This window comes from Dryobates pubescens, chromosome 16 (genome assembly GCF_014839835.1).
Source record: "Dryobates pubescens isolate bDryPub1 chromosome 16, bDryPub1.pri, whole genome shotgun sequence".
In the NCBI taxonomy this organism is placed as follows: domain Eukaryota; kingdom Metazoa; phylum Chordata; class Aves; order Piciformes; family Picidae; genus Dryobates; species Dryobates pubescens.
In genome coordinates, this window is record NC_071627.1 from 11,222,310 (window position 1) to 11,234,465 (window position 12,156).

The 12,156-nt window shown below is 38.7% G+C and overlaps 1 protein-coding gene across 1 annotated transcript in view; it reads left to right on the top strand.

The window, feature by feature from the left end:
* Positions 1-1,994: 1,994 nt before the first annotated feature.
* DOCK2 (dedicator of cytokinesis 2) overlaps positions 1,995-12,156 on the top strand; it is a 170,075-nt gene continuing 159,913 nt past the window's right edge. The window contains exons 1-6 of the mRNA XM_009899183.2: positions 1,995-2,180; positions 8,939-9,022; positions 9,917-9,957; positions 10,948-11,003; positions 11,160-11,256; positions 11,961-12,109. Coding sequence (XP_009897485.2) covers positions 2,144-2,180; positions 8,939-9,022; positions 9,917-9,957; positions 10,948-11,003; positions 11,160-11,256; positions 11,961-12,109 — 464 coding nt within the window. The 5' untranslated portion in view covers positions 1,995-2,143. The remainder of the gene's footprint in view (positions 2,181-8,938; positions 9,023-9,916; positions 9,958-10,947; positions 11,004-11,159; positions 11,257-11,960; positions 12,110-12,156) is intronic.

Consider the following 12,156-nt stretch of genomic DNA (forward strand, 5'->3'; position numbering starts at 1 on the left):
ACTTCAGAAGCCGGTGTTCTTAGGGCATTTGTGGTGAGTTGGCATAGTTAGAAGGAAGAGGTCTTGAGACAGAGCGTGTCCAATGTGTGGTACTATTTAGATTGTCTTGTACTCTGCAGAATCAGATCTCTCAGGTAGAAGAGATTTCAGAGCATCAGAAAAGCATTGCAAATTGGATCTCAGTTGAGAGAGTAATCTGACTAATTTCATGATACAGTAGAATTGTATTACTTAGGGTTCTCAGACCTGCATCATGAAGCATATTTTTAAATAAGTCCTAGAAAAGAACAATTTTCCTTAGCATTTTTTTATTACAGGGAAACATAATGATGAAGACCAGTGTACAATAAGATGATAAATGCAAGCCATGACCTTTAGGTGATTTGCTGCAGCAGGGATTCAGAGAAGTAAGGGAGATAGTTATCAGTTAGGAAGTTAATAATCAAAATACATAGTGAACTAAAAGATAAAATAGTTCAGCATCACAGGTACCATAAAGTGGTTATTCCTTGGAGAAGAAAGATTTAGATGAAACATTGTAGATGGCATTTATCTGAGTTGCTCAGAATCTAGCTTACTTTAATAAACACAATGTGAATTTCAATGTTACTCTAAGGGGGGAAGATAGCTAAAAAACCTAGCTAAAACCTTTTGCTAAGCTCGTCGGCAGACACAAATGAGAGTAGGGCAACTCCAGCAAATCTGTGGTAAAGTTTAAGGTGGTTTTCCTTTAGAAACAGGTATCAGAATTCTCTGTGTCATGAGACAGACTGGCAGTCTGCCTTTCATGGCTGCTGGTTAAAATCAAGAACTGGCATGTCATGTGCTATCAAAAATATCCTGAGGGATGTAGCACAGTGCTGCTCAACAGCTTTGGTAAACAGTAGTTGCCAAGTGGCCACGTAATATCCAGAGGACAGGATTGTTGTATGAATTTGTTGTAGTAAGCAGGAGATAAAGAAAGGATAAATCTTTTAAAGCATTTTCTGTTGCCTTTTTTAAAATTCCAAACTGTAGGTAAAGAACATGAATGAAGGTGCTGTACTTGTATTCAGCTTGATATTTGTCCTTAATTCAAATTACGAACAGTTTGGCTTGATCCTTGCACGTACAAAATGTTTCTATGTAAATTAGCTCACACAAGAGCGTATGTGAAAGTATGTTAATACACAAGAAACTGGGTTTTGAGGTTCAGTCTTGAGAAATCAGTCTTTAGGTAAGTGCTGCTTTGTTTAAAAGGAAATTCTTCTCCTTCCCCCCCCCCCCCCCCCCCCCCCCGCCCCCAAAGGTCAAATGATAAGAGGAAAGTGGGAATGATTTGAACTGTTGTGGGTTTACCTTCCCTTCACTTGTCCTTTGAGGGGTATTATAGTTATCAGTCAGGGTTGGAAGGGACCACAAGGATCATCCAGTTCCAGCCCCTCCTGCCATGGGCAGGGACACCCCACACTAGACCAGGCTGGCCAGGGCCTCATCCAGCCTGGTCTTAAACACCTCCAGGGACAGGGCCTCAACCACCTCCCTGGACAACCCATTCCAGGGCTTCATCACTGTCATGGTGAAGAACGAAGAACTTCCTCCTCACATCCAGGGTAGCTTTTTATGAAAGTAAATCCCCATTCCAGGACAGGTTAGATAAAAGAAGTTTTAAAATGTAGTGTCATGTGGTGTCAAATGTTTAAAATCTGATTTTGGTGTCATTTAAGAAATGAGGCCCCTTTCAGAATGGAACTAACCAATGTCTGGAGGTTGTTATTGTGGCTCGGCTTTGCACACAGTAGCCTTCCAGCTTAAATCTTAAATTTAGGGGTGGTGCAGGAGAAGACCGGGGTGGATTCACTCCTTTTTGCCTGCTTATGTGTTACAGCCAGTATAATGCAGCAGAAACACCCAGCTTGAAATTCCCCTCCCCCATGACACTGGGGTAAAATATCTTGGGTTGAGAAAAGAGGAAGGAAGTTCAGAACTGCAGCAAATCTCGCAGAACCCTTGCAGCTGCTTCAGCCTGCCTGCCAGTCCTTGGTGACAGCAGCTGATCTTGCTTCCAGTGCCTTTGTTTGTTACCCATCTTGAAGTCTGTGTTCTGTGAATCTTGGTTTCCTTGCTGGTGGACATCCTTCAGAGCCTCACGGATTCATGTAGGATGGCGAGATGGCAGAAGGTGGAGAAGACTGGCGTGGGTATGTACCTTAGTAAACTGCCATTTGAGTTTTGTCTTCAAACTTCTGAACAGGATGTGGGTAGGTGTTTTCTCTGCTGTGATAACACCCTCCACTTCACCATGGTGGGTTAATTGACATGATCTTTCAAACGGAATGACAAGAAGTACCCAAGTATTAGCTTGGGAGATGCCATCACACACACTTCTCTCAAGTCTTGAACTCTTGCAGTAATGTGGTTTTTTTCACCTTGGTATTTTAGAAACAGACAGAATAAGTAGGAGGTTGTAAAATGAGTAGTAAAATGAGTAGCAGCTAGAAGTTAGGGGAGACAAATGGAGGGGAAGAGGAACCCTACAGTTGCTTCTGAGAGACTTGACAGTATCACAGAAAAACCTGTATGTGAGCCTGTAAGTAGAACTGTTTTGAAGGAAGATCATCTTCCAGCATAATTTTTTCTTAAAATGAGCAAGGTTAACATGCATGAGGAGGGACTAAGTTGCTGTCAGAAAAAAAAAAGACCTTAAAAATAGGTATCAAAGCTGAAGCACCTGAAGTAAATGTCCTGCTGCAGTTAACTGCAGGTTCTCAGTACAGAAGGCTGCTAATCTCGTGCTTATATTTTACCTGCTAGTGCATAGTTATTGATCTGGACTCCCTAAATTCTTTTAAAGACATTTTTTATTTCATAGTATTTCATAGTATTTTGTGGTATGTATTCCAAACAAAAACCCCACCCAGCTAGCTTCACAAAATAAAATGAATCATCAAGGAATTAATAAGAGAAAAATAATGTCTTCCTGTTCAACTTTCATTTGCAGCAGTAGAAGAATTGTGAAATAGAAGCAGCCTGTTCTGGTGGCAGTTTGTATTACAAAATGAAGGGTGTAAATATTTTGTTTCAATTTTGCCTTTTTGCACTTGACTTCCTGAAAGCTGTTGAATTGGGAGAGTAAATCCAGTCATACTGGATATGGTCTCTATCCCTCTCCTAGTGTTACCTTTCATGTGGATAAAAGTATTTGATACAAATCAGTTACTCATAGGAATAATATAAACAAGATTCACTTGTAGCAGCTTTTTAAAAGGAGCATTTTGGGTCATGGTGAGTTTCATGTAATTATAAAAAAGACTTGCTCATCATCTGCTATAATGTTTAACATTATAGGGCCCAAATAACCTAATTTAAGTAGTATTCAGCCTGGAGAAGACTGGGGAGACCTAATAGTGGTCTTCTGGCAGCTGAAGGGGGCCTACAAGAGGGCTGGAGAGGGACTGTTTACAAAAGTGTGCTGTGGTAGGACGAGGGGCCATGGTTTGAAATGAGAAGACATTCAGACTGGATGTTAAGAACAAGGGTAGTGGAATACTAGAACAAGTGGTTGAGGTAATTGAGGCCCCATCCTTGGAGATACTCAAGGTCAGGCTCAACAGGGCACTCGGCAACCTGATCTAGTGGGAGATGTCCCTGCTGACTGCAGTGGGGTTGGACTAGATGACCTTTGGAGATCCTTTCCAACCCAAACTATTGTAGGATTGTATGATTATATACACTACTGGTTTTAAACATTTAAAAGAAATTTTTCCCTCCACATACTCTTTCAGTGGACTTACTTTCATCAGTGGTGTCCCCCTCAATGTGCCACAGCCCCTTGTTGTGATCTGTCACCTGTTCAACAGTTGGTCAGCCACAGTTTGCTTGATGTGACATTTTGCTTTGTAACCTTATAGTGGATAAGACCTTCCAGGTTGCAAAAAGCAAGCCTGATAGAGTAGTTGCTGTGGTACCTGAATTGTGCAGCAAGCCCCACTTAATAAAAATAGTCTTGTGAAACCTCTTAGCTCATAACCTAAGTCCAGTGAAGTTTGTTTTCATGCATTCTACCATGTGTTTTGATTGAACAAGGCACTGCACTATTTGATTGAAAGTGCCATATTCAGAACATGCAGATTTGCACAGCACTAGTCTTTTCTACTTGTAAAATGTTTATTTCAAAATAGTAAGATTTTAACTGAATTATGAGTGCTTTTAATGCACTAAATGAAACAATAGAAAATAATATTTAATGGCAGTGTTTTGATAAAGTTTAAACTGCCACAGATACAACAGAAATTCAGGACATTTTAACAAAGTCTGCTTGATATGTCAGTGGACCTGTGCTGACCAAGTGTTCTTCCTCTTCAAATACTGCCAGCTTGAATAACTATGACACTTATTTTAGAGTGCTGTGGGCTATGTGTGGCTTGTAGACGATATCAGTGCAATCGTATTCTGTATTACTGTGTACAGGCACTGCTTGCTGAAATAAGGGTCTGCTACAAATTACATTTCTTCTCTCACCTATCTCCCATATAAGACTGTTGTCATCTTTTCCTGAGATACATAAGGCAGGCTTAAAACATATGAACAAACTGAGTTCGATGACTATAGTCCAAATGTGAAGTTGACAAACTTTTGGAGTAATAGGTTGGAAGCTTAATGACTGTATAAGGCTGTTCAGGCTTCTGTGTTTTCAGAAATCTTTGCTTTCAAGTCTCCAATGAAAGTTCTCATGTTGAATTCAAAGTCTTGTATTTAGAAGCATGCCTGATGCCTTGTTTCCACTGATGAGTAGTTTCAGCTTAAGAGTGTTGGGCCCAATTTTGGATGAGCCGTAGTAGACTGAGTACATGTGGAAGACCACAGAATCCTCTGGTTATGGCAAAATTCAGGCTATGTGCCCACTTCTGTATTGTACTTAATGAAATAGAATACTCCAGATAGCTGATACTCAGCTTTGCACTTGGAAAGCATACTCCTGATGGATACATGAAGCTTGTTCTGAGACTTCAATCATTCCACGCATAAATGTATTCAACTTTTATGGACTGTACAAGACAGCAAAGTCATAGTGGGCTAGTGGGTGTGGATGAATGTTCCTGGTAAAGGGAAAGATGAAAAGTGTTTGAAATCTGCCTGGACCTTGAAGAAAAGATCTTATTTGTGAAAAATTTACAAGGTGGTGAAATACTATGTTGACATGCTAAATTCAACTATCAGATTCTGTCTGGTACTGCTAAGTCTGAAAATGGCAATTTGTTGATTTGAAGCATAAGCTGGGGGGAGGAGAGGAGTGCTTGACTTATTTGAAACTGTGAAAAAGTCTGTGTTCAGCCTGTGACTGGCTTGTCTGATTTCATCTGCTAAAGACCTCTGAAAATTTTACCTCTCTGTGAAATCTAAAGAAATTGAGCTGTAAGGGAGGCAGAGCTTTGTACATGGTAGGTTGCCTACTCCACAAAATGCAACACCTGAACTCAACAGACTGTCCTAGCTGCTTGGGAGACCACAAAAGGTAAAATGAGGTAAGAGGAAGACAAAGCTGGGAAAGGAATCTCTTTATCCATGATCTTTCAGGAAGAGAAAAAAAGCACAGTTAAAGACTGTCTTCTTCATAAACACTTCTAAGAAAAATAACCGTGCTCTACTATTCTATGAAAAGCTGAAGTGTTGAAGACAGTAGCCTCATACAGCTAGTTTGGTGTGCCAGAACTTGCTGGTTCTAATAATCCATACTGGCTTTATTGTGTTTAAGAAGGAAAACAAATAGCTCAAGTCAGCTCAAACCTCCATCCGGCATGTGAAGAAATCTGTTTTCAGTTGTATCTGAGATAGCAGCTTGTTATCTGAGAACTCAAGAGTTATGCTTTGCTGAGCATGATTTGCAATAAATAAAATTAGCCTCTAACCCACCTTGAGCCTTGGTGCATGTCTGACCTGTGAAATATTCATGAGAACTGTGTCCATGTCATGTTCATTGAGGCATACCTGCTCTGTGAGATTTAAGGGTAGATCCTCAACTCACAATAGTGGAGAAACAAACATTATAGGTTTATTCCCAGAAATCAAGAACTCTTGTTGGGACTGCACAATATTTTCATAGGAGGTTTGTCAGTATCCTTTGCTGAATAATTCCCCCCTGCTTTCATGAAGAGAAAATGGTAGCAGAGCACAAAGAAGTGATCTGTAAGGGAAGAAGGTGCTACTTTTACACTGCTACTCATAAAAGTAGGGCTGCAATATTCCAAAAATTAAAAGGATTCTAACTGAGACTGTTCATTAGAAATATGCAAAACACTTAATGAGTTACTGTGTAGAAATCACTCCAGATAGTCTTCCTGTTACGGTAAAGTGAAATGAAGAGCTGGTTCAGCAAAGCTATAGCTTGGCGGGGGGTGGGAAATCCATTTCTTTCTAAGTGGAAAGATGGAAAATAGCCAAGAAAACCATCTTGAAGCACGCTTGTTACGAAAAGGCAAGTCTCAAAGCAAAACCACATAATGCCTGTGTTTGTTACAAAGAACAGGACAGGGACTTCACATGACAGAAAACAGACAGGGAAGACAGGTAGGAGGATGAGGCTGTTAAATGGTTTTAGTGCTGCAGCTCTGTGGGGTTTTCCTGCTCACCACTCCCATCTTGCATTATCTTACAGTCTAATCACGTGAAGAGCAAGAATCAGGGCTTTTAATGTACACCAGTATTGAGGGAGGGATTCTGCTACCCGGACTACTCTGAGTGATCTAGAGTGTTCTGTGTATGAACGTTCCCAAATGAGCTGCAAAGGACGACTTTTTAAAAAGAATTTTTTTCTGCTTGTCATTTAAATTGACACAAATTCATCAGATGTTAATTGTGCCTCTGTCTCAATTTACAACCGTTTGAATTAATTTTAACAGGAATCCTACGCTGAACAAAGAGTGACTGTTTCACTTGCCTTGTGTGTGGAACGGCAAGAGAAATGTCCTCTACACATTTTCACTGCTCTGCTTTGGAAAGCACAACATACCAAACAACTTGTTGTGTTGTGTAGTAAAACCTCTCATGAAGTTTCCACTTAGTCATTCAGAAAAGTCTTAGCTGATACAGCCACTTCCTTTGCCAGTTTGTTACTGCACTTATCAGTCCATTAATTGCCATTAAATGAAGTGTTTAAGAGAGCAAACCCAATCTGCACTGTGAATATATGACTTGCTAACTTGCATCTGTTATTTTGAGACAAATACAACTGTAAGGAGAGCAGTTCATAGTTTGAAATACAAAGTATATGCTGGTCAACAGCAATTGTAATCTGTGTGGACATTTTAAGTGAACAGTAAGAGCACAGACACCCTTCTCCCCCAAATACTCTGATGGCAATATCTCTTTAAGCATCACAGTAACTTAGAAGGGTTGTTTGCTGTCTTCCATTTCTTGAAATCTGTGTCAAGGCTAATTAAAGGAAGCCAATCAGGATATAACACATCTACTACTTACGTTTGATTTTGTGACAAAGTGTCTTCAAGTTTCTCTTGAATAGATGTCTGGATCTGAACAGCAGACCTTCCCTTTGAAGTCTTATTTATTTATTTATTTATTAAAAATTCATTTTTCCCCTGCTCCTTATGTTTAATGATCCAAGCTCTGCTCTACCCACTCAGGGGGAAGAACTGGCAGGAAAGCCTCTTTATGTCAACCAATCCTCCCCCAATTTTTGGTCCAATAACCCTCTTAATTAAACCTGAAATGATTTCTAATTTCTGTTCTAGAGCTATAATGAAAGAAAAAACGAACAAACTTTATGGAACTCCTGGAAAATGAAGATGATGAATGTATTTAGCTTCATGCTGACTTCAGGCATTTGCATGAAAAGCAATTTAATTTGAGACTTTAAACATAATTTTAAGTAAAATGTTTAGGTAAAATGTGTCATTAGTATACCTTTTGGCCCAACAATGATGACTATCATGCTTTAGAACCTGAAGGGGAGAGCAAAAGGAACTCAGGAATATATTGAAGGTAGACTCACCTTTCTAGATCATTTTTTCCCTAGTCAAAAATGCTGTGAGTTTGGATGCTGTGGATATGTGGATGGATTGGGACACTGTCATGAGAAAAGGAAGAAAATCCTGCTGACTGATATCTTGCCTGCAAGCAGGGGTCATGCTAGTAACTCATGTGCTGTTCCTACTTGTATTGTTTAATTGTGGTTCCAGGCTTAGATATTTCGTTCAGTTTCCCTGTGTGATAATAGCTTCAACAGCCATATCTACTCTGTAATGCTACTGTAAAATGGATAGCTAAGCTCATGAAGAAAAAAATACACAGAAATAAGTACTTGCCATGGCAGCCCACATCCTGTAGCCCTTGAAGGCAAAAAACTAGTCAAGAAGCTTATTTTATTGAGTTCTCTCTGAAACTTAGCTGTTTCTTAACCACATATAGGTAAGTTTCTGATTAGAATGCTTTTAAAATCTGCTGCTCCTATGTTCTTTTCAGAGTGGTTAAATACAGAAAGTGACAACATTTTCTACTGGTCCCATATAAAACAGAGTTTCATGTTAAGATGAGGCATCTAAACCTAGGGAAGGATTCAGTAAATCCAGTTTTAATATGCATCTCTGCACCCCCGCTCACCACTGTTGCGAGAAATTTCTGCAAACTAGGCATTTAAATTCTTAGACAAGCAGTTTAACAATTCTACAGCACAATGACCATTTATATATGGAAGAGCTGCATTTAAATAGATGCTCTTAAATCCTGTGCAGACCAATTGCTATGAATATGTTGTTTCAATGCATATACTAGGGGGTTTGGGAGTTTTTTTCAGCACTGGCCATTTTCAACGGAGTTTATGTAATGGCAACAGCTGGAGGTTTTTCATAGAAATGTTTTTCTTTGTTTATTTGAATGTATTTATCCTTGTATCAGAATCCATGTGTGTTTATTGAAACAAATCTTTGGTCTTTTAATTTCTCAGCAATATACAACTTCAAAGGCACAGGACTACCACAAATACCTCTACAGATTGGTGATGTGGTTCATATCTTGGAGTCCTGTGAAGGTAAGACAGTTCCCTTCAGGCTACAGGTATCCTTTTACTTCATGGTAGTTTCCTGTGTTACTTAAGTGGTTGCCTAATACTCTTATTTTTATTGGTGGTGACGTTCTATTTTGACGAAGAACCTATTCATTCTTGGAGAGCCAAAATCAGAAATGTTACAGTACACAGTATGGTTTTTCTGGGAGGCCTCATTTGGTAATGAGGAAGTCATCAAGGTGAATGTAGAGTTTATAAAGTTCATTCCAGACTGTAATGACAAGGAGTATATCCTTGTCATTCTATTGCATAAGGTAGAAACCTACAATGCTAACGTCATTTGAGTGATGGAAACATTTCTGAAAACCACCCAACTTATTGAGCATGCTAAACAGCAGAAGTTCAAGTCATGGATCACAGATAGTTATCTAAAATAATGTAGTAGGTGTGGTGGTACCAGACCAACTGGCATAAGTGAAAAGAACCATGTACTAGCAGCAGAAGAACGGGTAAACAGAACACTTTGTGCAATGGTGAAGCTGGCATCATTTTCGATACCATATTGATAGTGTCTTCCTCCATACTGATTTGATCTATACCCTTCCAATCTAACTGAATTCTATTGGTTAGGAAGAGATGTGTGTTATGTTTTTTGAGTGTGGAGCTGTTAAATTCTGTGTAAGATTATCTGTACTTGTTTTGTAAGTTTTGAGGTAGACCACATGGCCTAATGTACAAGTCATGCTGATATAATTCCTGATATCCACTTTACTTGTATCTGTATATTTTTGACGTAGCTATTAATTTGCAGACATGCTATAGTAGATAGTTTGTATATGAAACAACACCCCTGACATTATTATATGCTTTTTTATGCACATGTTTTGTCATACTAAGTGTACTCTTTCTTCCTTTTAGATTGGTACAAGGGTTATCTAGTAAGACATAAAGGATCAGAGGTAAGATTGCAATGTTCATTCCTATGGGACTGTTTTTCAGGAATCAGCTCATGAAGTGTTTTGGGGTTTTTATACTATCTCTCATCAGATAGTCTTATTCTGATCCTTTTGAAAATGATTGCAATGATCAGCATTTGTCCTGGACAATATTGGTAAATATTAGAAGTAAGGACTGGGAGAAGCAGATGTGTTTGTTTCTGCACTTTTTTTTCCTAAGTATTCTTTAGGTTACATTCAATATAAACAAATCCCCTGGGGCATACATTCTGATGCTTTGTTTGCCACTTCTTGGTGAGCACTTTCCTGCATGGCCCTAGGTAGTACAAAGATCATCTCAGCTGCAGTTGTGTTATATATATCTTGGAGGGATAAGAATGCATGACTTTACTGAGTGTCTTCCTCCTATGTGCACTGCAAATGAAAGATGATTCTTTTTTCTTTAAGGAAGCTGAGTCTTAGGCACAGTATTCTTGCCTCTTGTGCTTCAAAGTAAACTTTGTTGCCATTTCAATCAAAGTGATTTTTCTCTGCCTATTGATATTTCTTTCATTACATACAATGATTCTATATTGTCATTGCTCCTTTGGTTTGATGATCAAGCTGATTATCAATGTAGACTGAATTGGACTGCATTTTTTCTCTTAGATTGAGAAATGTATGGGCTGATGCACAGACAGAATGTTCCTTTACTATAATTTTCACTGTATGTAGTATTTTCTGGGAGGATGGGGTGGAAGATGGTGTTTCTTATGAAGAAACAGAATTCTATGCATGCTGTTTTTGCAGAAAACAACAAATCTTTATTGTCTGTCAAACATGCATCTAAGCTGGGCAGAAAACTAGATAGGCAACATTTTGTCTGGGGATTACAGTTTTTGTTCATAGTCATGGTTTTATGAAGAAAATGTAGAAGTGGGTTTTGCAAGACTCTCATTTGGTACTTATTCTTGCAGAATAAGAGTGGTTTGTTTTGTTTTTCTCCTTCAACAGGGCATATTTCCTAAATCTTTCATCCACATTAAGGACATTACTGTTGAAAAGAAAAGGTATTTAATTTAATGGCTTTATTATATTAAGAGCCTTGTTTGCTGAAGAAAGAGTTTTAAGGCATTTCTGTGCCTCAAATACAGTAACTATAAGGAAACCATGGAAGTCTGGTACTTTCTTTCATTTTCATTTTGTTAAATTGTCTTCTTTCCCAGACACACAGAAAATATCCTACCTACTGAAATTCCTTTAGTTCAAGAAGTTACAACTACGCTTTGGGAATGGGGAAGCATCTGGAAACAGCTATATGTGGTATGACACCTCTGCATGCCCTGTGTGACCTGTTAAATAGACGGTGAATTTTCTAGTACCTCAGTAGTCCCTTCTAATGGATAACTTGTTTCAATAACTTGCACTGACTGCTCCAGAATCACAGCCATTGGAGTTTGTTTTATTTCTGTTTGGGCAAAGAAATCTTGTATATAGTGCAGTTTTCTGCCACTAGCACATTTTCTTAAACATGTAACTTCTTAGTCTTCCTCCTGTGTTAATCTCACTTAAAACTCTGGCATGTTTCAATGAATGACACTGGAACTGCTTTAGTGTCTTCTATATGTTCTCTTACTTTTCTCTTAAATGTATTCATGCCACAGTCAAATATTATTGTTTCAAGTAAGCTCTTATCAGGTATCTCATACAGAAGCAAAGTATAATGTTTTCACTTCATGAGAACTAATGATTTTTAAACCAGAACAATTAAATAAATAAATGAAAAGTAATTCCCTGCTCCTGTACAAGCTGCTTAAATTTCATGTAATTTCTTTATGACCGTGTAGGAGATTCTGTCCTTAACAGCTCATGAGATGAGAGAAGGAAGGAGCCCAAGCTTAGTACTTAGCCTAATTCTTGCTCCTGCAATTATATAGCATTAAATATGACACATCCTTTAACTGCCAAGACCAACTTTTCCCTTCAAGTTGAAGCTTGAAAACCTATCATTTTCTTTTCTGTCTTAGACAAATAAGAAAGATCGGTTCCAGCAGGTGCAGTCTATGATGTATGACTTAATGGAGTGGCGGTCACAGCTTCTGTCCGGGACTTTGCCAAAAGATGAACTCAAAGAACTCAAACAGAAAGTCACTTCCAAAATTGACTATGGTAACAAGTAAGTGGTCAGCATTGGTGCTGGAAAACATGATTTATTTTAAAGCA